We start from the raw sequence: 23,116 nt of genomic DNA, 5'->3' as shown, positions 1-23,116 counted from the left end.
CCACTCTTCATATTTTCAAGCAAGGTGGTGGCTGCAACATGTTATGGGTATGCTTGTCATGGGTAAGGACTATAGAGCTAAGCACAGGCAAAATCCTAGAGGAAATCCTGGTTCAGTCTGCTTTCCAACAAACAGGACAACAGGACAATCGGCTGGACAATAACCTAAAACACAAAACCAAATATACACTGGAGTTACTTACCAAGACGACATTGAATGTTCCTGAGTGGCCTAGTTACAGTTTAGACCTAAATCGGCTTGAAAATCTATGGCAATACTTGAAAATGGATGTCTAGCAATGATCAACAACCAACTTGACAGAGCTTGAAGAATTTAAAAAAGAATAATGGGCAAATGTTGCACAATTCAGGTGTGCAAAGTTCTTATAGACTTCCCCAGAAAGACTCACAGCTGTAATCACTGCCAAAGGCGACTCTACTAAGTATTGACTCAGGGGTGTGAATACTTATTGCTTTATCTTGGCCAGGTCACAGTTGTAAATGAGAACTTGTTCTCAACTGGCCTACCTGGTTAAATAAAGGTGAAAATAAAAACTTAAAAACTTAAACTTATGTAAATTTGATATTTCTGTATTTAATTTTCAATACATTTGCAAAACATTTCTAAAAACATGTTTTCACTTTGTCATTATGGGTATTGTGTTTAGATGGGTGAGAAAATAAATCTGTAAAAATATCATCTATTTTGAATTCAGGCTGTAATACAACTAAATGGAGAATAAGTCATGGGGTACGAATACTTTCTGAAGGCTCTGTCAAGCATGTACTATTAGATGAATATCAAATAAACAAATTAGCAATACATAGCTCAGAAGCCTTTATAATTGTGCTTAAAATGCATTATTACCAAAAATCCCTAGTGCATACAGTATAAATGAAATAGGACCGAAATCATGCCATCAGAAAATACTACGAAAAAGTGACATGAAGTCTACTGTAAGCCTAAATGGTAAAAAAAAATAATAATAATTTGAGACGCACTTCAAACAACAAAAACTTTGCATAGTCACTCACTTCAATGTAGGCTCTATTAGAAGTTCTTGTCTCGCGTTGTTGATCCATTAGATATAGGCTATACGAGAAATATGCCTTCCCTCATTTGGTGAAATAACAAAACAAAAAAAGGAACATAGACTACGCAGTTGTAGTACTAGTAACACATTAGTAAAACAAATTGATGTATCTAGTCAAATAAATGTAACTAAGAAACGTTGCACTAAATACAGTGTTCAACCGTTTTTTACCACTAGGCTCAATTCTGCAGCCAATCCTGCAGCCTCAACTTTAGGCAGGCAGTGTATGTTTTACTATGCTGCCAATGGTAACAATCAAACGTTGTAGCGGTCTCCCAAGTGTTTGTAGCAATAGTTTTGAATGTACAACATTGTAGAAATATTAGATACACTTTCAGTTCCTTGTAGTTTATTGTTATAAAAAAAGTGATAATCTGATCCTCGCGCTAAAGTTACGCTTTCCGCGCCATGTCGAATTGGAACCTTCCTTCACACTGGGCACAGACATCAATTCAATTTATATCCCTCGTTGGTATATAAATTACTTCGAAACAACTTTGACTCAACCAATGTCTGCACAGTGGGTTTCCTTTACAGTTTATTGACATTCTATTGGTGTCCAGTGATGATGCCTGTGAATGTGTCAGTGTGTGTGGATGTCACAAAAATAGGGTGTAGTTTGAAACATGTTATTGCTTCATTCAACCATTGGCATGTGTACATTGACATGTATACATTTTCTTATGCACATTCTTTTGCAACAAATATGTTAGTCATGTACTGTTTGTATCATCTTATACTTTCAGCTTTAGCTTCTCTTTCCCACAAATAGATGTTTCATGAGCATATGTTTTTTTTAATGTAAATATGTCTATCATTGGACTTCACTGCCATCTTCTGGTTCCTTGAAGTAATGTATAGTTTGTCCTCCTTACTGTATGGGTCTACAGTAGGTCTGTCAAATAAAAACATTTTATTTGTCACATGCCCCGAATACAACAGGTGTAGTAGACCTTACAGTGAAATGCTTATTTACAAGCCCTTTAACCAACAATGCGGTTATAAGAAAAAAAAAGAAGAAATACAAATTAGAAATATAACTAATAATTAAGGAGCAACAATAAACAATAAATAACAGTAGTGTGGCTATATACAGGGCGTTCCTGTACAGAGTCAATGTGCGTGGGCACAGTGCTAACTACACAGTGTGTCTTGCTAGGCCAAGTAATTAGCTACAATATACTTTTATTCAGCAATGTCTATTTGACATCTAGATTCCAGGCAACCACTTCATATCAGCAATTCAGTGACAGCGCCCATAGATTATTGCAGCCTACATGGGAACCACTGGAGCAAGGGAGGGCTTAGAGTTTTGGGAAGTGGGAGTAGCACAACAATTTAAATAAATCCCAGCACACTGTATACTTGATTGTGTGCATTGCAGACTTTTTTTGGACAGTGAGTTTTCTTGGTGGGTTTGCCGATCATAACCTTAGTGAAACACTTGCAAGACACTTGGAAACAAATAGGTTATTGTGTACAACAGAGTGTTGTGTTTATATTTATGTACTCTCTACCCCCCTAGTCCCTATCCCTATACATTACAATATACATTTGCAGCACTTTATAGAACATCAAAAAGGCTCTTGATCTAAAAATCACATAGTTGCCATACAAGTAAATCACCATATTTGAATAATGGAGCCAAGAGGACATTGTTCACAAGAGGAAATTATGTCAGAAGAAGCGGCCTTGTTTCCAAGAGTTCTGTCAGAAGAAGCAGCCTTGTTTCCAAGAGTTCTGTCAGAGGAAGCAGCCTTGTTTCCCAGAGTTCTGTCAGAGAAAGCAGCCTTGTTTCCAAGAGTTCTGTCAGAGAAAGCAGCCTTGTTTCCAAGAGTTCTGTCAGAGGAAGCAACCTTGTTTCCCAGAGTTCTGTCAGAGAAAGCAGCCTTGTTTCCCAGAGTTCTGTCAGAGAAAGCAGCCTTGTTTCCAAGAGTTCTGTCAGAGAAAGCAGCCTTGTTTCCCAGAGTTCTGTCCCACACAGATAAGCAAAGCGCCAGCAAAACATTTTTTACTAGAGAGAGGGGCAGGAAGCATGAAAGCAAAGTTTCCGCTATTGGTACCAACCAGGATACCTTGCCCCTTCACGACACTACTGCCACCAATTTATCAGCAGCAGATACTGCCTCCCTCATGCCAGCTCAACCCCAACGGAAATCTTTCTGGTTGGGTAACAGCAGTCTTAAAGGAATCCTGCCCACACAGACTCCTCCTCCCACATATGACAGTGTCATCCACACCTTTCAAGAGGAATGCACCTTGTGATGTCAGATATGCCGCCTGGGAATAAATACAGTACCAGTCAAAAGTTTGGACACACCTACTCATTCAAGGGCTTTTCTTTATTTTTACTATTTATTTACTACATTGTAGAATAATAATGTGAAGTGAAGACATCAAAACTATGAAATAACACATATGGAATCATGTAGTAACCAAAAAAGTGTTAAACAAATAAAAATATATAAAATACGTCTTCAAAGTTGTCACCCTTTGCCTTGATGAAGTATTATGGATACGTACCACGCTGCACTTTGGTCCTCTTCACCTTCTTCCACCAACGATAATCGTTACAGAACTACCCACCACCAAAGGACCAAGCAGCGTGGTGAAAGGGACTCCTGGACAGGTGAGCAGCGCTATCTGGAGTATGAGACAACCTGGGAGGAGATAGAGAGGTGGTCGGTCGACCCAGGGAGAGTGCCGGAGACCGCCTGGGATCCTCTAGAACAGTGCGAGGAGGGGGTACCGGAGAATGGAGTTGGCGACACAAACACGGCTGGCAAGGAAGCCCAAAAAATGTTTTGTTGGGGAGCACACGGGGAGTGTGGCAGAGTCAGATTGGAGACCTGAGCCAACTGGCCTACGATGCCCGCCAAGCCCAAAAAATGTTTTGTTGGGGAGCACACGGGGAGTGTGGCAGAGTCAGATTGGAGACCTGAGCCAACTGGCCTACGATGCCCGCCACGTGTGCTTAACGTGGCGGGCATCGTACTGGACAGGCACCGTGTTATGCGGAGGAGCGCACGGTGTCTCCAGTACGTGTTCTTAGCCCGGTGCGCTACATCCCAGCCCTCCGTATCTGCCGGGCTAGGGTGAGGATCCAGCCAGGGCGGATGGTGCCAGCCCTGCTCTCCAGACAACAGGTGTGTCACCTCTGGCCAGGATATCCTGCGTCGGCTCTGCGCCTCCCGTGTGTCTGCACAGTCCAGTGCGTCATGTGCCTGCGCCCCGCACGTGCCGGGCTAAAATCACCATTCAGCCAGGACTAGTTGTGCAGGCCCTTAGTTCGAGACCTCCAGTGCGCCTCCATGGCCCGGTCTATCCTGTGCCTCCTCCAAGGACCAGGCTGTCTCTTCGTCTCCTTCCTCCAGGTTCTCCCTCCTGTCCGGAGCTGCCAGAGCCGCCCGTCAGTCAGGAGCTGCCAGAGCCGCCCGCCAGTCAGGAGCTGCCAGAGCCGCCCGTCAGTCAGGAGCTGCCAGAGCCGCCCGTCAGTCAGGAGCTACCAGAGCCGCTCTTCACTCCGAAGCTTCCAAAGTCGCCCTTCACTCCGGAGCTGCCAGAGTCGCAGCCCCTCAGTCCAGAGGCGCCCCTCAGTCCAGAGGCGCCCCTCAGTCCAGTGGCGCCCTCTACGAGGGTCTTCAGTCCGGGGCCCCCTGCGAGGGTCCCCACTCCAGAGGCGCCACCTAAGTGGGCCAAGACTGAGGTGGAGTGGGGTCCACGTCCTGCTCCAGAGCCGCCACCGCGGACAGATGCCCACCCAGACCCTCCCCTATGGGTTTAAGTTTTGCGGCCGGAGTCCGCACCTTTGGGGGGGGGTACTGCCACGTCCTGACCTTAGTTCCTTTGTTATGTCTCTATTTTAGTTTGGTCAGGGCATGAGTTGGGGTGGGCATTCTATGTTTTGTTCTATGTTTTGTATTTCTGTGTTTGGCCTGGTATGGTTCCCAATCAGAGGCAGCTTGTCACACCCTGACCATAGTTTGCTTTATATGTTTCTATGTTTTGTTTGGTCAGGGTGTGATCTGAGTGGGCATTCTATGTTGTGTGTCTAGTTTGTCTGTTTCTGTGTTTGGCCTGATATGGTTCTCAATCAGAGGCAGGTGTTAGTCATTGTCTCTTATTGGGAACCATATTTAGGTAGCCTGTTTGGTGTTGGGTTTTGTGGGTGATTGTCTCCTGTGTCAGTGTTTGTTCCACACGGGACTGTTTCGGGAGTACTGGACATGGGAGGATGAGTTGGATGGAAAAGGACCCTGGGCACAGCCTGGAGAATATCGCCGCCCCAAAGAAGAGCTGGAGGCGGCGAAGGCGGAGAGGCGCTGGTATGAGGAGGCAGCACGGCGGCGTGGATGGAAGCCCGAGAGTCAGCCCTAAAAATGTCTTGGGGGGGGTCACACAGGAAGTGTGGCGAAGCCATGTAGGAGACCTGCGCCAACTTCCTGTGCTTACCGGGGGGATAGAGAGACCAGGCAGGCACCGTGTTATGCTGTGAAGCGCACGGTGTCCCCAGTGTGGGTGTATAGCCCGGTGCGGTATATACCAGCTCCGCGTATCGGCCGGGCTAGAGTGGGCATCGAGCCAAGTGCCATGAAGCCGGCTCTACGCATCTGGTCTCCAGTGCGTCTCCTTGGGCCGGCTTACATGGCACCAGCCTTGCGCATGGTGTCCCCGGTTCGCCTGCATAGCCCAGTGCGAGCTATTCCACCTCGCCGCACTGGCAGGGCGACCGGGACCAGTCAAGCAGGTAAGGTTGGGCCGGTTCGGTGCTCAAGAGCTCCAGTGCGCCTGCAGGGTCCGGTCTATCCGGTACCACCTCCACCGCTGCTGGAGTCTCCAGTCTTCTCAGCGCCGCCTGAGCTACCCGTCTGCCTAGCGCCATCAGAGTCGCCAGTCTGCCCAGCGCCGCCTGAGCCACCCGTCTGCCCAGCGCCGCCAGTGCCGCCAGTCTGCAAGGAGCCGCCAGTGCCACCAGTCTGCAAGGAGCCGCCAGTGCCGCCAGTCTGCAAGGAGCCGCCAGTGCCGCCAGTCAGCCAGGAGACGCCAGTGACGCCAGTCAGCCAGAAGCCACCAGTGCCGCCAGTCAGCCAGATCTCCTCCGTCCAGCGCTGCCGGAGCCTCCCGCCTGTCCGGCGCTGCCGGAGTCTCCCGCCTGTCCGGCGCTGCCGGAGTCTCCCGCATGTCCGGTGCTGCCGGAGCCCCTCAGTCCAGAGGCACCAGAGCCCCTCAGTCCAGAGGCGCCAGAGCCCCTCAGTCCAGAGGTGCCAGAGCCCCTCAGCCCAGAGGCGCCAGAGCTTCCGCCCCTCTGTCCTGAGCTGCCCCTCTGTCCCGAGCTGCCCCTCTGTCCAGTGGGGTCATTTAGAAGGGTCGCTGTGGTTAGGAGGCCACGGAAGCGGACAATGTGGCGGACTAAGACTATGGTGAAGTGGGGGCCACGTCCAGCACCAGAGCCGCCACCGCGGACAGATGCCCACCCAGACCCTCCCCAATAGGTTCAGGTTTTGCGGCCGGAGTCCGCACCTTGGGGGGGGGGGGGGGGGGGGGGGGGGTACTGTCACACCCTGACCATAGTTTGCTTTATATGTTTCTATGTTTTGTTTGGTCAGGTAGTGATCTGAGTGGGCATTCTATGTTGTGTGTCTAGTTTGTCTGTTTCTGTGTTTGGCCTGATATGGTTCTCAATCAGAGGCAGGTGTTAGTCATTGTCTCTGATTGGGAACCATATTTAGGTAGCCTGTTTGGTGTTGGGTTTTGTGGGTGATTGTCTCCTGTGTCAGTGTTTGTTCCACACGGGACTGTTTCGGGTTTACACGTTTGTTGTTTTTGTAGTTTATTCATGTATAGTTTTCTTATTAAAAACAAACATGAATTCCAACCACGCTGCATTTTGGTCCTCCTCTCCCTAGACGGAAGAATCCCGTTACACAGCTGTCTTTCATTGCCTCTGATTGAGAACCATACTTAGGTAGCCTTGTCCCACCTGTGTGGTGTGAGTAGTTATTGTCTGGTTAGTGTTTGTTGCACCTGTCAGAACTGTTCGTTTATCGTTTTGTTGTTTTAGTTTGTGTATTTATTTTTGATTAAAAGTATTATGGATATGTACCACGCTGCACTTAGGTCCTCTTCACCTTCTTCCACCAACGAAAATCGTTACAACAATGTTATTAAAAAACACATGTATGTTTTTGTTGCAAAATGATTTCCGATTATTGCTAGAAAAATATCTTCATCTGTTGACTCACTGAGATCAACATTGATATTTTATTTCTAATCAACTGATTTTTCTCTGAAAATTGCATGTTTTTGTTTGCGTACCAGGTCATCATTATTGTATTCACACTGGGGATCTTAGAGATCTGTTATGGGCAGAAAGCTTAAATTCTTGCTAATCTATCTGCACTGTCCAATTTACAGTAGCTATTGTTTGAGAAGAGTGTGCAGTTATGAACTTGAAAATGTATTAATAAACTAATTAGGCACATTTTGGCAGTCTTGATGCAACATTTTGAACAGATATGCAATGGTTCATTGGATCAGTCTAAAACGTTGCACATACACTGCTGCCATCTAGTAGCCAAAATCTAAATTATACCTGGGCTGGAATAATACATGATGGCCTTTCTCTTGCATTTCAAAGATGGTAGTACAAAACAAACACATGTTTTTGTATTATCTTTTACCAGATCTAATGTGTTATATTTTCCTAAATTAATTTCACATTTCCACAAACCTCAAAGTGTTTCCTTTCAAATGGTATCAATAATATGCATATCCTTGCTTCAGGTCCTGAGCTACAGGAAGTTAGATTTGGTTATGTCATTTTAGCCGACAATTGAAAAAAAGTGTCTGATCCTTAAGCGGTATAAACACCTCTCCAGGCTCTGTGAGAGCTGATGATCCGCACATCACGACTTCAATTAAAAACGACCTGGAACGCGCCCAATGTAACCTACATGGCAACCGGGATTAAAGGAGAGCCAAGCGTCTGCTCAAACAGTTTGGCAACGAATGATTTATATATACACTAGATGAAAAGAAGGGTCTCTATGTTGAAGCCACCGTACCTTCATCTTGGCACTCCCCCACTGTTGTGAAAAATATTTTGGAAGCTATAGAAATGCATTTATTAATTTCTTCATTTGTTTTTGCCACATGGATTATATTACAGACACATTAATGCATACTTTTAATTTATATTATGTGAGCTAAACATAAAAAAATCTATAAATATATAAACTCAGCTAAAAAAGAAACGTCTTTTCACTGTCAACTGCATTTATTTTCAGTGTAAATATTTGTATGAACATAACAAGGTTCAACAACTGAGACATAAACTGGACAAGTTCCACAGACATGTGACTAACTGAAATTGAATAATGTGTCCCTGAACAAAGAGGGGGTTAAAATCAAAGGTAACAGTCAGTATTTTGTGTAGCTGCATTAACTACTGCAGGGCATCTCCTCCTCATGGACTGCCAGTTCTTGCTGTGAGATGTTACCCCACTCTTCCACCAAGGCACCTGCAAGTTCCCGGACATTTCTGGGGAGAATGGCCCTAGCCCTCACCGATGATCCAACAGGTCCCAGACGTGCTCAATGGGATTGAGATCTGGGCTCTTCGCTGGCCTTGGCAAAACACTGTCATTCCTGTCTTGCAGGAAATCACGCACAGAACGAGCAGTATGACTGGTGGCACTGTCATGCTGGAGGGTCATGTCAGGATGAGCCTGCAGGAAGTTTACCACAGGAGGGAGGAGGATGTCTTCCCTGCAACGCACAGCATTGAGATTGCCTGCAATGACAACAAGCTCAGTCCAATGATGCTGTGACACACCGCCTCAGTCCATGACGGACACTCCACCTCCAAATCGATCCTGCTCCAGAGTACAGGCCTCGGTGTAACGCTCATTACTTCGATGATAAACGCGAATCCAACCATCACCCCTGGTGAGACAAAACCGCAACTCGTCAGTGAAGAGCACTTTTTGTCAGTCCTGTCTGGTCCAGCGACGGTGGGTTTGTGCCCATAGGCGACGTTGTTGCCATTGATGTCTGGTGAGGACCTGCACTACAATAGGCCTAAAAGCCCTCAGTCCAGCCTCTCTCAGCCTATTGCGGACAGTCTGAGCACTGATGGAGAGATTGTGCATTCCTGGTGTAACTCAGGCAGTTGTTGTTGCCATCCTGAACCTGTCCCGCAGGTGTGATGTTCAGATGTACCGATCCTGTGCAGGTGTTGTTACACGTGGTCTGCCACTGCGAGGACGATCAGCTGTCTGTCCTGTCTCCCTGTAGCGCTGTCTTAGGCGTCTCATGGTACGGACATTGCAATTTATTGCCCTGGCCACATCTGCAGTCCTCATGCCTCCTTGCAGCATGCCTAAGGCACATTCATGCAGATGAGCAGGGACCCTGGGCATCTTTCTTTTGGTGTTTTTCAGAGTCAGTAGAAAGGCCTCTTTAGTGTCCTACATTTTCATAACTGTGACCTTAATTGCCTACTGTCTATTAGTGTATTCACGACCGTTTCACAGGTGCATGTTCATTAATTGTTTATGGTCCATTGAACAAGCACGGGAAACAGTTTTAAAACCCTTTCCAATGAAGATCTGTGAAGTTATTTGGATTTTTACTAATTATCTTTGAAAGACAGGGTCCTGAAAAAGAGATGTTTCTTTTTTTGCCGAGTTTATATTTAAAAAAAACATTTTCCTCTTAAATATAATTTGTAGAGATTACTGTTGTTGCTCTCCCCATTACAACCTAAATACTTAAATATGTGCAATTTTGTTCTTTAATCATTAAACTGACATTTTGTAGAATTCCATTCATTCCAAGCATTTCGCTACACTCACAATAGCATCTGCTAACCTTGTGTGTGTGACCAATAAAATTTGATTTGATTTGATTTGATATGCAGGACTGCTCCTACTGGGGAGTGCCAATATGGCCGACCATTGGGTTCAAAGCCGTCCAATGGCCAACACATGGCAAATGCAATCCAGGGTTTATATACATCATTGTTGGCAACGCGACTGCACCTTATCATTACAAGTATTTGGTGTTCTGCACAGATCAAGGATATGACAGCGACCTTATATTTGATAAAGTGAGTTCTGCACCGTGTGCTCTTTTGTTGTGTGTGTATGTGGCATGTATATGTTGTCAGTTTTGCGATTGGAATTGGTCAGATAAAGAAATACGAAAGAGGGAAATCATCCGTTTTATACAGGTTCCTCGAGATCTCCTCTGATTCCATATCAACGAAGAGCGGTGGATGAGGGTGATGGCTTTCATTTCCATGCATTATCTTAATTCACTGTGATAGCGCGATTTGATTGATCCATTGAGTATCCATTTAATTGTAAATATGGAAAATATAGCCGATGTGTCGCCTACTGAATTTCTATATTTATAATATATATGTACATGTATATATATATGTATATGTATATATTATATATTATATACGTTCGCTTGCCATAAGGTTTTTTTATGTTTCCGTGAATTCATTGGAATCTACCAGTTCTATTGAATCAGTATCGTGTTAATGACGTAACAGACTGATCTCAGTACCTATGGAGACACGAACGCAAGAGTGTTCGGTTCAGAATGTGCAATGCAGTGTTGCATAAAGATCATGATTCTAGCTTGCCATTCCATTTAATAGCTGAGAGCAATATTCATTTCAAGGTTGATGCACTGAATGGACAAGGCAGTGATTTTCCTGTTTAAAGACTTCACCTATTCGATTGAATCTATAGCGTGTGTACAGGCTATTGCTATTATTGGAATCTATACATTAGCTTAAGCCTAATTCATTCTTTAACTTTAAATTTTTTCTTGACATTGAATAGTCATCAAACTGCATTGCCCCAATACTGTAGGTATTTTTTCCTGACACTTGATTGGAATCACATGAAGACATAGGCCTATGTAATGGCCCTGTCATAGGATACCAATCAGGATAGACATTTCAAGACCTGAGGCCCAAGCCCTCTTGGTGTAGTAAACTGAATGCTGTGAAACCTTTCAATTATATATTATTTTCTCTTTTCGGGACATTAGGAATTCTCTTGGTCTTCAGTGCACCATCTGCATGGAAACATGGACACCACCTACAGAGGAGGAATTGTAGTCAACAATGTCCAGGAACTGTGAGGTGAGTAACATGTGGGCAATTGTAATTTATTTTGTATTCTATTCTACATGTTATATTACCTGGTCATATATAGCTGAGTAATATTGAGTTATGACTTGACTGTATAGGACGGTTTAATAGGCCTACCTCTTGGAGAAATAACCTAAGCACTTTAGCCTACCTAATGATCTAGAATAAAGTGTATGTATAAAAAACAAACAGAAAACAAACAAAGAATCAAGCAAGTCAGTCGATTCAATTATTTTTATTTATTTCATTTAAACAGTGAGTCCCATTGAGACCGAGGTCTCCTTTGCAAGCGAATCCTGCATAACAAGACCAGCAGCAATTACACATTAAAAGTTAGAGACACAAATGCTTTAATCGAGAACATAGGAAACCCAAAAAACACACACAAATAAAGGTTACTATGTTCTCCTCCTCTGTTTACCTCCTAGCCTGGTCACTCAGTAAGGATGTTAGCTGCTGTGGAACATGGTCCCATCCTCTGCAGTGACTCCAACATCCTCTGCCTCTCCTGGAAGGGCCGGGTCCCCAAGAGCGAGAAGGACAAGCCGGTGTGCCAGCGGCGCTACTATGAGGAGGGCTGGTTGGCCACAGGGAACGGGAGAGGGGTGGTGGGCGTAACGTTCACATCCAGCCACTGCAGGAGAGACAGGAACACACCTCAGAGAATCAACTTCAACCTGCGAGGACACAACAGTGAGGTGTGTGGGCCGGCTTTGTCATTTTTGTGTTTTCAATATCTTATTAGGCAGAGAACTGGGCAACCATTAGAAAATAATTTGATGTGTGTTAGTGTGAAGTATGTATAGTATGTAGATATACAATAATTTGATGTGTATATATATATATATATGCATATTCAATATTTTCTCTGAAAACTTTCAATTATTGTGTAGCTTTTGTCAGAGCTCACATCTGTGCTGACTGTACCATCAGCAACTGGGGTGGAGGAAATTCACTGTTTTGTTGTTTTTCCCATCAGGACAGTGTAGGCCTATTTCATGTTGAATATTGAACTGTATTCCACATTCACATTCCTAGACAGACCCCTGTGTTGGTGGAGTGTAATAGCAGTTGCATTGTGTTTTCTCTAAAGGTTGTGTTGGTCCGTTGGAATGAGCCCTTTCAGAAGCTGGCCACGTGTGACATGGAGGGAGGCATCTTTGTTTGGATTCAATATGAGGGACGGTGGTCTGTGGAGTTAGTGAATGACCGCGGTGCCCAGGTAAGTTTGTACCTGCCCAGGTAAGTTTGTACCTGCCCAGGTAAGTTTGTACCTGCCCAGGTAAGTTTGTACCTGCCCAGGTAAGTTTGAAGTCATCAGCACACACACATTACCATTGATCATACAAAAGCACATTTCATATGAAATGCACAATCATCATCAGAGTAATATATCAAGTGATGGGAAGAATATTAGTTAAAGATACAGTGCCTTGCGAAAGTATTCGGCCCCCTTGAACTTTGCGACCTTTTGCCACATTTCAGGCTTCAAGCATAAAGATATAAAACTGTATTTTTTTGTGAAGAATCAACAACAAGTGGGACACAATCATGAAGTGGAACGACATTTATTGGATATTTCAAACTTTTTTAACAAATCAAAAACTGAAAAATTGGGCGTGCAAAATTATTCAGCCCCCTTAAGTTAATACTTTGTAGCGCCACCTTTTGCAGCGATTACATCTGTAAGTCGCTTGGGGTATGTCTCTATCAGTTTTGCACATCGAGAGACTGACATTTTTTCCCATTCCTCCTTGCAAAACAGCTCGAGCTCAGTGAGGTTGGATGGAGAGCATTTGTGAACAGCAGTTTTCAGTTCTTTCCACAGATTCTCGATTGGATTCAGTGGGGATGGTGTGTTCAGGGTGATGAGCTGTGTTGCTTTTACGCCAAACATAACGTCTTGCATTGTTGCCAAAAAGTTCAATTTTGGTTTCATCTGACCAGAGCACCTTCTTCCACATGTTTGGTGTGTCTCCCAGGTGGCTTGTGGCAAACTTTAAACAACACTTTTTATGGATATCTTTAAGAAATGGCTTTCTTCTTGCCACTCTTCCATAAAGGCCAGATTTGTGCAATATACGACTGATTGTTGTCCTATGGACAGAGTCTCCCACCTCAGCTGTAGATCTCTGCAGTTCATCCAGAGTGATCATGGGCCTCTTGGCTGCATCTCTGATCAGTCTTCTCCTTGTATGAGCTGAAAGTTTAGAGGGACGGCCAGGTCTTGGTAGATTTGCAGTGGTCTGATACTCCTTCCATTTCAATATTATCGCTTGCACAGTGCTCCTTGGGATGTTTAAAGCTTGGGAAATCTTTTTGTATCCAAATCCGGCTTTAAACTTCTTCACAACAGTATCTCGGACCTACAGTTTTATATCTTTATGTTTGAAGCCTGAAATGTGGCAAAAGGTCGCAAAGTTCAAGGGGGCCGAATACTTTCGCAAGGCACTGCATTTGTGAAAATATCATGTATTGATGTGTGTATGTTTACTCTTACCTCTCATCTTTCTCCATCAGGTGAGTGACTTCACATGGTCTCATGACGGCAGCCAGGCCCTGATCGCCTACCGGGATGGGTTTGTCCTGGTGGGCTCGGTCAGCGGACAGAGACACTGGTCCTCAGAGATTAACCTGGAGAGCCAGATCACCTGTGGCATCTGGACACCTGATGACCAACAGGTAAACCACCTCAATCAATCAATGCTTTACATGTATTAATAAAGCCCTTATCACACCTAAACAAAACACTGTTACATGTATTACACTTTTACATACAGATACAATTACACCTGATATATTAAATCATCTGTTGGTTTCCAGGACACAGATGACGTCTAGTCCTGGACTAAAAATAATGTGGGACCCTGTTACACCCTATAATGGAGAATATTTTGTTCTTAGTCAAAGGCTTAATCTACGTCCAGGAAACTGGCTCCATATACGCTTTCTCTCATAAAATCCTTCCTGCCCACTGTACTTCAGGTGTTGTTTGGTACGGCTGATGGTCAGGTGATAGTGATGGACTGCCATGGTCGTATGATCGCCCACGTCCTCCTGCATGAGTCAGATGGCATCGTCGGCATGTCCTGGAACTGTCCCTGTTTCCTTGTGGAGGACAGCACAGAGAGCGACACCGACTCTGATGACAATAACCCACCTCAAGGTAACATATTGTTTTAATGCTAAAACAAAGAAAAAGGGAATCTCTGTTTTATACCTCTCTCTAATGTACCAGCTAACGTTTTTTTTATTACCACTGCTTTGAACACTATAATTGTGCACTACGATGGTGACAGTACATTGGCCAGGAGGCTAATGTGTATATTTTTCTCTCCCCTAGTACGTAACCTGAAGCCCCTTCTGACAGTCAGCTTCATATCAGGAGACATCAGTTTGATGAACAACTACGATGACCTCGCTCCTACCGTCATCCGCTCAGGACTCAAAGGTACTGACTTTATCAATCTTCTGTGTGTGAACCAACCAAATTTCTTAAAGTGAAGCAGTTTGCTGTCGTTAAGAGAAATAATGTACTGGGGAAACCCACCACTGTGTAATATAAAGATACTCTACAGTATGAACGTGATGTGACTGAAGCCTCTCCTCTTCAGATGTAGAGGTCCAGTGGTGCTCGCAGGGGGACCTCCTGGCAGTAGCTGGGATGGAGAGACATGGTGTCCCCGGACTCCCCTCTGACTCTATCATGAGGAACGCCCTGGTCAAGTTCTACAATGTCCAAGGAGAACATATCTACACGTTAGAAACACCTGCCCAGGTGAGCTCCCCTCTGATTTCATCCTGAAATGTTAGTGTGATATTTACAAACTTGTTGTAATCTGTTTGCATGGCATAATTTCAACCAGTTTTGCCTTCTGGGTAGGTCCTCTAACACATATAAGTCAAAGTCTATAGGACGTCTGAAATCTTCAACCAATAAACACAATGCTAACAGGAATTAAACTTAATATGAAATGTTGTCTTGCCACACTTCCAAGTCTCGTTCAGTTCAGTCGGCTATGGAGAAAACCAGAAATCAAGGTTCCATACAATGTGAATACAACAGGGCTGACTGGGAACCTGCCTTGTCAACCTTTGCCTTGCAGCGCCCCATCACCACCATCTGCTGGGGCCATAGAGACTCTCGTCTGTTTCTGGCATGTGGCCCAGCGCTGTATGTGGTGCGAGTGGAGCACCGGGTGGCCAGCCTGCAGCTGCTGTGCCAACAGGGCATCGCCAGCGCCCTGCGGGAGGAGAGGGACGTGGGCAAACTCAACATGCCCTCCTTACTCTGCTCCTATGTCACCACCGCCTTCATACCCACCATCAAGGTAGAAGGAGATGTATTCAGTTGGCTACTGTAGGCTATTATCTCAGCTCAAAGACATCTGGACCTGTTCATTTCAAAATCACATCACCCCTTGGTCATAACCCTTTAATGTTTGTAGATCTGTAAGGTGCAAGGGATGTGCTGGAAGCTCCATCAATACCCTGATTATAACTATTCAGACTCTAAAGCTCTAAAGGGCTAAGGGGCCAAGGGAAGGAGAAGGGAAGGGGTAGGATGCGAATTGGGAACCAACTGTTAATGCTCTTCTCTTGTTTCTCTAGCCTCCCATTCCTGATCCCAACAACATCCGGGACTTTGTCAGCTACCCCACTGCTGGCAACGAGAGGTTGCACTGCACCATGAAGCGAGCGGAGGACAACCCCGAGGCAGGGGGACCCTGTTACACCCTATACCTGGAACACCTAGGGGGGCTGGTGCCTATCCTCAAAGGCAGACGCATCAGCAAGCTACGCCCAGAGTTCATCATCATGGACCCCAAAACAGACAGCAAAGCAGGTGGGCTTGGCACAGGAAAAGGTATTATAATGAGCTTTTAAAAAATAGATTGTATGTTAGACACAAACAGCTACCCCTACTATTGTTTTTCAGAAGTTCTACAGTTCTGACCTGTTTAGGTTGAATCATAGATCATTTTTTATTTGTTGTTTGTATGTTTGTTTGTTTATTTCAGACGAGGTGTGTGTGAATGCTATGATCTCCTACATGACTGACAGCTGTAACTGTTCCGACTCCAGCGACATTGAGTTGAGTGATGAGTGGGTTGGGAAGAAGTCGCCTAAACTATCCAGAGGAAACAGGTCTCCCAAGCATTCCAGGTATCTTTCATTACAGTGGTCTAGATTCTGCAGGAATGACATTATAAGATTTCTGTTTACCATATTCAACTCTAATCCTAAACATTACCCGTCTCTGATCCATCCAATTCAAAAGCTCAAGCTTCCTAAATATGTCATACCGGTATTTATCATTTGATTTGTTCTAACTTGTTGTAACGACAGTGTTTATTATTTAAAATTAGTCTATTTTGCCCTTATTTGCCATTGGTTTTGTTGTTTTCTGGCGTAGAAGGAATATGGAATCAAGAAAATCTCCCAAGACGTCTAGGACTAGTCAGGAAGGACTTCGATCGCCAAGGTTACCAACGAAGAAGCCTCTGATTCGTTCTCCCAGTCTGACACGTCGAGAGATGTCCATGGATGGAATCTCTGAGGTATTATCTGAACATGTATTAAGTGGAAAGTTCATAGTGATTCTATTGGCTGAAACTGCTGTTTTCGCTAGTTTCAATTTTGCCACTTCCACAGCCGGAAGTAAATCAGGTAGCTAGCTAGCTAGCACATACGATATTTGGTTCTGGGTTCTGAGATCATCTTTCATTTGGTTAAAAAAAGTCACCAAATAATCCATCTGCCTTTTTATTTGCCTGGTTTCACAGCATAATTACCTGGCTCAAGTCACGTCCAATATTTGGGGGACTAAGTTCAAAATTGTGGGACTTGCTTCTTTCTTACCTGCTAATCTGGGTGCAGGTAAGATCACTACAATGTGAGAAGAACAAAATGTACACATTAAATCACACATTGCCCAATTTGATGTGTTTAACTTTTTACGTTTTTACTTTATTTTGACTGCTATTTCCTTCCTGTCATTTCTCTGTCAAATTTGACCAAAGACATGTTTCTCTCCATTTCAGTTATCTATAAGACCAGTTTGCTCCATCTACAACCAAGGCAGATGACAATCTACCTTCCAGAGGTGCGGAGAATATCACTTGACTTCATGAGTCTGCCGGTCTTTAACCCAAACGTCTTCAGTGAGGATGAGGATGACTTGCCAGGTATGAATGAAGGAAATAATTGGATTTCACTGGATTTTTCAGGATTATTGAATGCAGGATTTTCCGAATTTGAAATTTGTGTGGATCAATGTGTATGTTGATGTAATTCATAAGAGTCCCTGACTTGTGTTTCAGTAACGGGACCATCTGGAGTGACAGGCGACAACCCTCCATGTACGGTCAACATCCCCATCGCGCCCATCCACAGCCCCGCCCAGGCCATGTCCCCCACTCAGAGCATTGGTTTGGTCCAGTCCCTGCTGGCCAATCAGAACATTCAGCTGGATGTCCTGACCAATCCCACGGCTACGGCTTCAGCAGCAGCAGCAGCGGCAGCAGCAGCGGCCTCAGCCTCTGTTCTGGGGTCTGATCATGGTCAGGATGCTGTGGCAGTACATTACAGTGGGACTCTAGGAAGGTACTCTAACCCAGGACAGGTGATATTTAATGGGCTAGAGATGGGTCCCCTCCTGGCTGGAACATTACCTCCACCTCCGCCTCCACATAACCTCCCCCAACAACCTCACCAACAACGTCCTCAGTTACAACAGACGCACCAACAACAGCAGTCCAAACAACCACAGCAGATACAAACGCAACAGCAGCAGCAGCAGCAGCAACAACAGAGGATGCAACATCAACAACTACAGCACCAACAACCACAGATTTCACAACATCAACAACTACAGCACAAACAACCACAGATTCCACAACAACATCAACAACTACAACAGCTTCACATACAGCAGATCCAACAGCAGCAGCAGCAACAGACTCAGCAGCACCAAGCACTGCAACAACAGTACCAACAACAACAGGCGGCACTGCAACAGCAACAACAGCAGATCCAACAGCAGCACCAACACTTGCAACAGCAGCAAATCGCTCAGCAGCACCAGCAGATGCAACTGCAGCACGAGCAAATGCATCAGCAGCAGCAACAAATGCAGCAACAACAACAGCAGATCCGACAGCAGATTATAGAGATGAGGCAGCAACAGCAGCAGTTGCAGCAGCAGCATCAGCAGATACAACAGCAGCACCAACAGATGCAGAGACAGCACCAACAAATGCAGCAGCAACTAAAGTTGCAGATCACCTTGCCCCCTCCGCCTACTGGCTACCCCACCATCTCTTTGCAGCAGTTTCAGGTACCCCACCCCAGTCCAGAGTTGGGACCAGAAAGAGGACAGCAGGGCCATACTCAGAGCCATACTCTGGGCAGGCCAAGTCTACCGCGATCCAGGCCTCCATCATTCATTGATGTAGACAGCATACGGTCTAGACCTCCTTCCTTCCTTGAAGCAGACACATCAAGATCTAGGCCGCCGTCATTCGTCGACATAGACACAATACGGACTAGACCTCCTTCTTTCATTGATGTAGATACCGGTACATTGCGATCTAGACCCCCGTCTTTCCTCGATGCGGACTCCTCCCGATCTAGAACTCTTTCATTCATAGACACAGACACACTACGGTCTAGACCTCCTTCCTTCCTTGATGCAGAGACTTCCCTTGAGATCCAGATGAGGAAGGTGAACGCTCCCCCTCCCTACCCAGGAACCGTAGTGTCTGCAGCCACCGCCACAACCTCCACCGCTCCTCAGACCCTCATCACCAACTGTGACAACCCCAACATACTGGTCACAGCAGACCCTTGTCTGAAGAAAGACGAGTTCTCACTCCACCCAGTTGGTCTCCAGTACCAGATGGGATACGAGAGGATCACAACCTTTGACAGCAGTGGGAATGTAGAGGAGGTGTGTCGCCCTCGTAGAAGACTCATACGCAACCAGAACGCCTACGCTGTTCAAGGCATGGGAGGTTCTGCCACACTTAAAGTCACCTCATCGTCTGACAGTAAGAAAATCCATCTTCCTTACAGCTCAGCGACTCTAAGCCGCCTCTCGGTGCCACGATACTCCATACCCAGCGGAGACCCACCCCCCTACCCAGATCCAGCCAATCAGGTTAACATTAACACGACAACACTTCCTCCTCCCCAACGCATGGACAGTAGTCACATGATTCACGCTACCTTGCGACGTGACAGGCGAGATGGGGAATCCCGCTTGAAGGTGTCCCAGATGGTTGATGCTTCAAGGACTCTACCGTCCAAGTCGAAGATCAACAGTGCTGCTCTAGCGCTCTCTTACCAGCAGAGAGTGCCAACAGCTCTGTATACCTGCACTCAGTGCAGCAGCAACAGCAGCAGCACCAGTGTCAGTGTTAGCGGGGGTGGTAGTAGCAGCAGTGGCATCGCAGGAGGCACTGTAGTGCGACAGGATTTCCCACCAGGAAAAGGTGCTCATCACAGCACCATCATTGTCCACTCCAAAAGCACTTCACCTCTTGCTTCTCAGTCATCGTACAATCTGCTGAGTCCTATTGATAACAGCAGGGATAGGACTGTATACGTGAACTCTGCCTTTACTGAAGACGAGGCATTAAGTCAGCAGTGTCGTCACCTGACTCTTGGGGAGGTTAGTTTGACTCTGAAACGTCCTCCGCCATACCAGTGGGACCCAAACACCGCAGAGGAGTTCTGGATACCTCAAGAACAGACTATCTTAGCTCCGCCTCCACCACCAACACACAAACCCCCACCCCCACTCATCTTCAGCAATGCTCAGCACCTGGACATGACGCGGCTGCCTTTCCTACTCTCAACAAAACCCCCCAGCAGCCCAAGCACTGTTACTTTCCCATCGGGTTACCAGATCTCCCTGTCACCTTTCCCTCCAGGGGGAGGTCAGGGTGGACCCCCACTCCAGTCAATGCAGAGCCCTCCACCACCCTGCCCTCCCAACGAAGTAGTTGCCCCAGTTCCCCAGTTCACCCAGCAGGACCCCAACTTGGTCTTGCCACCTGGATACCCTCCCAACCTTGCCAACCTGGCTTGCTGCCCTCTGCCACCGATGTACCCAGGAGCTAGCTCCTGTGCCGGGCTTCAGCTGCAACCTGTTAGCCTGCACCCCTGGAACCCCTACAGCCTACCCATGCAGGACCCCTCAGGCTCTGCCACCCTGCCCAGCAAGTCTCATCAACTGTTAGAGAAGCCAGTCCTCTCCCCATCTCCTCCTACAGTTCCTCCTCCCCCACCTCCTTCACTTCCTCCTCCACCTCCACCAACCATGCTGCCAAAACCCAAAAGCCCTACAGAGGAGCTGACGGAATCTGCCAGTAGCTTCCAGGAGCCGTCTTCTCTAAATGAAAGCCCTGTTCCAGACCGGCAGGGGACTGACAGGTTCAGCAAGAAGAGCCGTAAACGTCTGGACAGCCGAGCTGAGGAGGCAAACATGACCACCGTCTCAGAAGGAAAATCCAAAAAGGAAGGGCGCGCCCTCTCCGACTTCAACTCCCTCATCTCCAGCCCCAGGCTTGGCGGCAGGGACAAGAAGAAACCCAAAGGCCAGAGGGAGCAGCTGAACAAAACCAAGAAGCTCAACAGGACAAGTACCACCAGCGAGTTCCAGGACAGTTCCGAGAGTGAGCCCGAGCTCTTCATCAGTGGAGACGAACTGATGAACCAGAGCCAGAGCTCCAAGAAGGGCTGGAAGAGTAAGAGGAGCCTGAGGATGGCCAGTGAACTGGAAGAGATCAAGTGCAGGAAGGCCAATGAGAGAGAGGACCGCGGGCTGGGCAGCCAGGGATTCGTCTACGTCATGGCCAATAAGCAGCCACTCTGGAACGAGGCAACACAGGTCTACCAGCTGGACTTCGGAGGACGGGTCACTCAGGAGTCTGCTAAGAACTTTCAGATCGAGTTGGATGGCAGACAGGTAAGATTTTGCTTTTATTATTTTCAGAAACCTGGATGATTTGTTAATAACGGCAGTTGTATATAAGTTAGAATTCTAAAATCAGTGTAGTTTTGTTGTTGCTTAAAATACCAACTGTCACATTGACCTCTTTATGGCTTAGCTGAGTCAGTACCCATCGAGCTCCAGGTAGACATTGAGCGATGAAAACAGGCCTTCCTCAAAGCGTTATATCTGTTTTCCAGATTTTTTCCCCCCTTTCTTTCTACAGGTGATGCAGTTTGGCAGAATCGATGGGAACGCCTATATCCTGGATTTCCAGTATCCTTTCTCAGCAGTGCAGGCCTTTGCTGTGGCCTTAGCCAATGTTACTCAAAGGCTTAAGTGAGAGACTGTTCTCACCCAGCAAGCACCACATATGTGTCATATATATGGATCTGTTCCAACCTATACTGGTGCATAATGACAAAATAATCAGAGATGATGATCCTGGGTCCTGTAACATGGGACTGTCAATTTAGTGCTTTGCAAGGACAACACGGTTTATGGGGCTATGAACAGTGGTGTAGTGGAGGGTAAACGCACGTAAACACCGTTTACACACCTTCATTCTTTTGCGCGAGCTGAAATATGCATTGAAAGTATAGGGTGCGTTACTTCAGCGTTTACCCACCAATTGTTTTTTTTTTTTTACAACTACATCACTGGCTATGAAATACACTTTAGTAAGCCTCATATAGAAACATTTTAGAAGGTAAGTTACTCTTACTTACCGTATCTATGCTTCGGATTTAAAACCTGCCCTGTGGAGAACTGCAATTTTAAAAGACCTGATTAAAGAAAAAGTGCAGTGCTGGACAAAAGTGTTGAAATGATGTATTGTGGGAAAGGAGACCATATTGATTGTGGAAAGACAACAAGATGAGTTTGAAGGTATTAGAGTTTATTTAGAAGTTATTTATAACATCACTTCTATGAAGTGATCCTATAGGAATATCCACATTTCCCTAAGTTGTGCCATTATTGACAAGCCATTATGTAAATGTTATTGTATGACAACATACAACATTAATTGGAACACATTCATAAATAAATTGTGACACCTGTATATTATCAATGTTAGACCTAACTTTCTGCCAATCATCTCTTTTAGTAGACCCTATGAAAAACAAAAATTGAACGCATGTGTAAATCCTTATCAAAAATGTTCAAATGCATGGATCACGTTATCTGGGACAAAGTTTATACAGTAGAAATCTCATCTGCTGCCAGATCGGTCAACTCATGTTAAATCATACAACAACAACAACAAAAAAGACAAGCTAACCTCTGAATTAATGTAACGTTATGGTGTATAAACTTGGTTGGCTCTGTGTTTTAGTCAGTCATTGGTGGTGTTTAAAGATGCTACTTGAACATTGCATTTGAATGTGAAGTGCTTTGCCTCCTTGGAGTTGCTGCTGCTTTTTGATAGAGATTGTCCGCATTAGTGCTAATAGTGTCACATGGTATTGAAGACATCAAAGTTATAATTTTTATATTTTCAGATTTTAATTTGTTTTTGATTGACTGATTAATTTGTGAACATGTTGTTCAGTAATTAACATGTCTGGTGCTGCTTTTTTTAAAGTATATTTGCAGGTTTATTTGAAAAGGTATTGTAGACAAGTTATGTGATGATTCAACTATTCAATGCTTAGCATTGCTACTCTACTGTGTCATACAGCAAGACTTCAATGCGTATTATACAATAGAGACCGTGTGTGTGGTGTGGTCATTGTGTTATTGTCATCACCACCTAAATTAATATTATTGTATTGCCTAGATGGATTTTTCTTACATTTTTTTCAATTGTATACAATGATTCTTGTCCAGACTATATATCAGAAGATATATCATT

The 23,116-nt window shown here is 45.3% G+C and overlaps 1 protein-coding gene across 4 annotated transcripts; it reads left to right on the top strand.

Moving 5' to 3' along the window:
- Window positions 1-10,123: 10,123 nt before the first annotated feature.
- On the top strand, window positions 10,124-23,086 carry LOC139383917 (tubby-related protein 4-like). Of its 4 annotated transcripts, none has more exons than XM_071128527.1 (16): window positions 10,124-10,202; window positions 11,162-11,255; window positions 11,693-11,962; window positions 12,358-12,486; window positions 13,785-13,946; window positions 14,250-14,430; window positions 14,608-14,715; window positions 14,879-15,042; window positions 15,371-15,595; window positions 15,876-16,110; window positions 16,286-16,430; window positions 16,681-16,825; window positions 17,051-17,144; window positions 17,309-17,452; window positions 17,588-21,237; window positions 21,488-23,086. In XM_071128527.1, exons 2-16 carry the CDS (start codon window positions 11,238-11,240, stop codon window positions 21,602-21,604), a joined length of 5,787 nt encoding a protein of 1,928 aa, XP_070984628.1. In that variant the 5' UTR covers window positions 10,124-10,202; window positions 11,162-11,237; the 3' UTR covers window positions 21,605-23,086. The 4 variants fall into 4 exon arrangements, with proteins under 4 accessions (XP_070984628.1, XP_070984627.1, XP_070984629.1 ...); XM_071128526.1 differs by having other exon boundaries at window positions 15,876-16,131; XM_071128528.1 differs by having other exon boundaries at window positions 15,876-16,131; window positions 21,462-21,537.
- Window positions 23,087-23,116: the final 30 nt, after the last annotated feature.

The sequence above is a fragment of the Oncorhynchus clarkii genome, chromosome 25 (genome assembly GCF_045791955.1).
Source record: "Oncorhynchus clarkii lewisi isolate Uvic-CL-2024 chromosome 25, UVic_Ocla_1.0, whole genome shotgun sequence".
Taxonomy (NCBI): domain Eukaryota; kingdom Metazoa; phylum Chordata; class Actinopteri; order Salmoniformes; family Salmonidae; genus Oncorhynchus; species Oncorhynchus clarkii.
Note: the sequence above shows the minus strand (reverse complement) of the source record. Positions and strands in the feature narration are given on the sequence as shown.

Coding starts and splice junctions, on each gene's coding strand:
- LOC139383917 (XM_071128526.1), top strand. Junction 13,947..14,249: donor GGACACCTGATGACCAACAG/GTAAACCACCTC, acceptor ACTGTACTTCAG/GTGTTGTTTGGTACGGCTGA. Junction 17,453..17,587: donor GGATGAGGATGACTTGCCAG/GTATGAATGAAG, acceptor CTTGTGTTTCAG/TAACGGGACCATCTGGAGTG.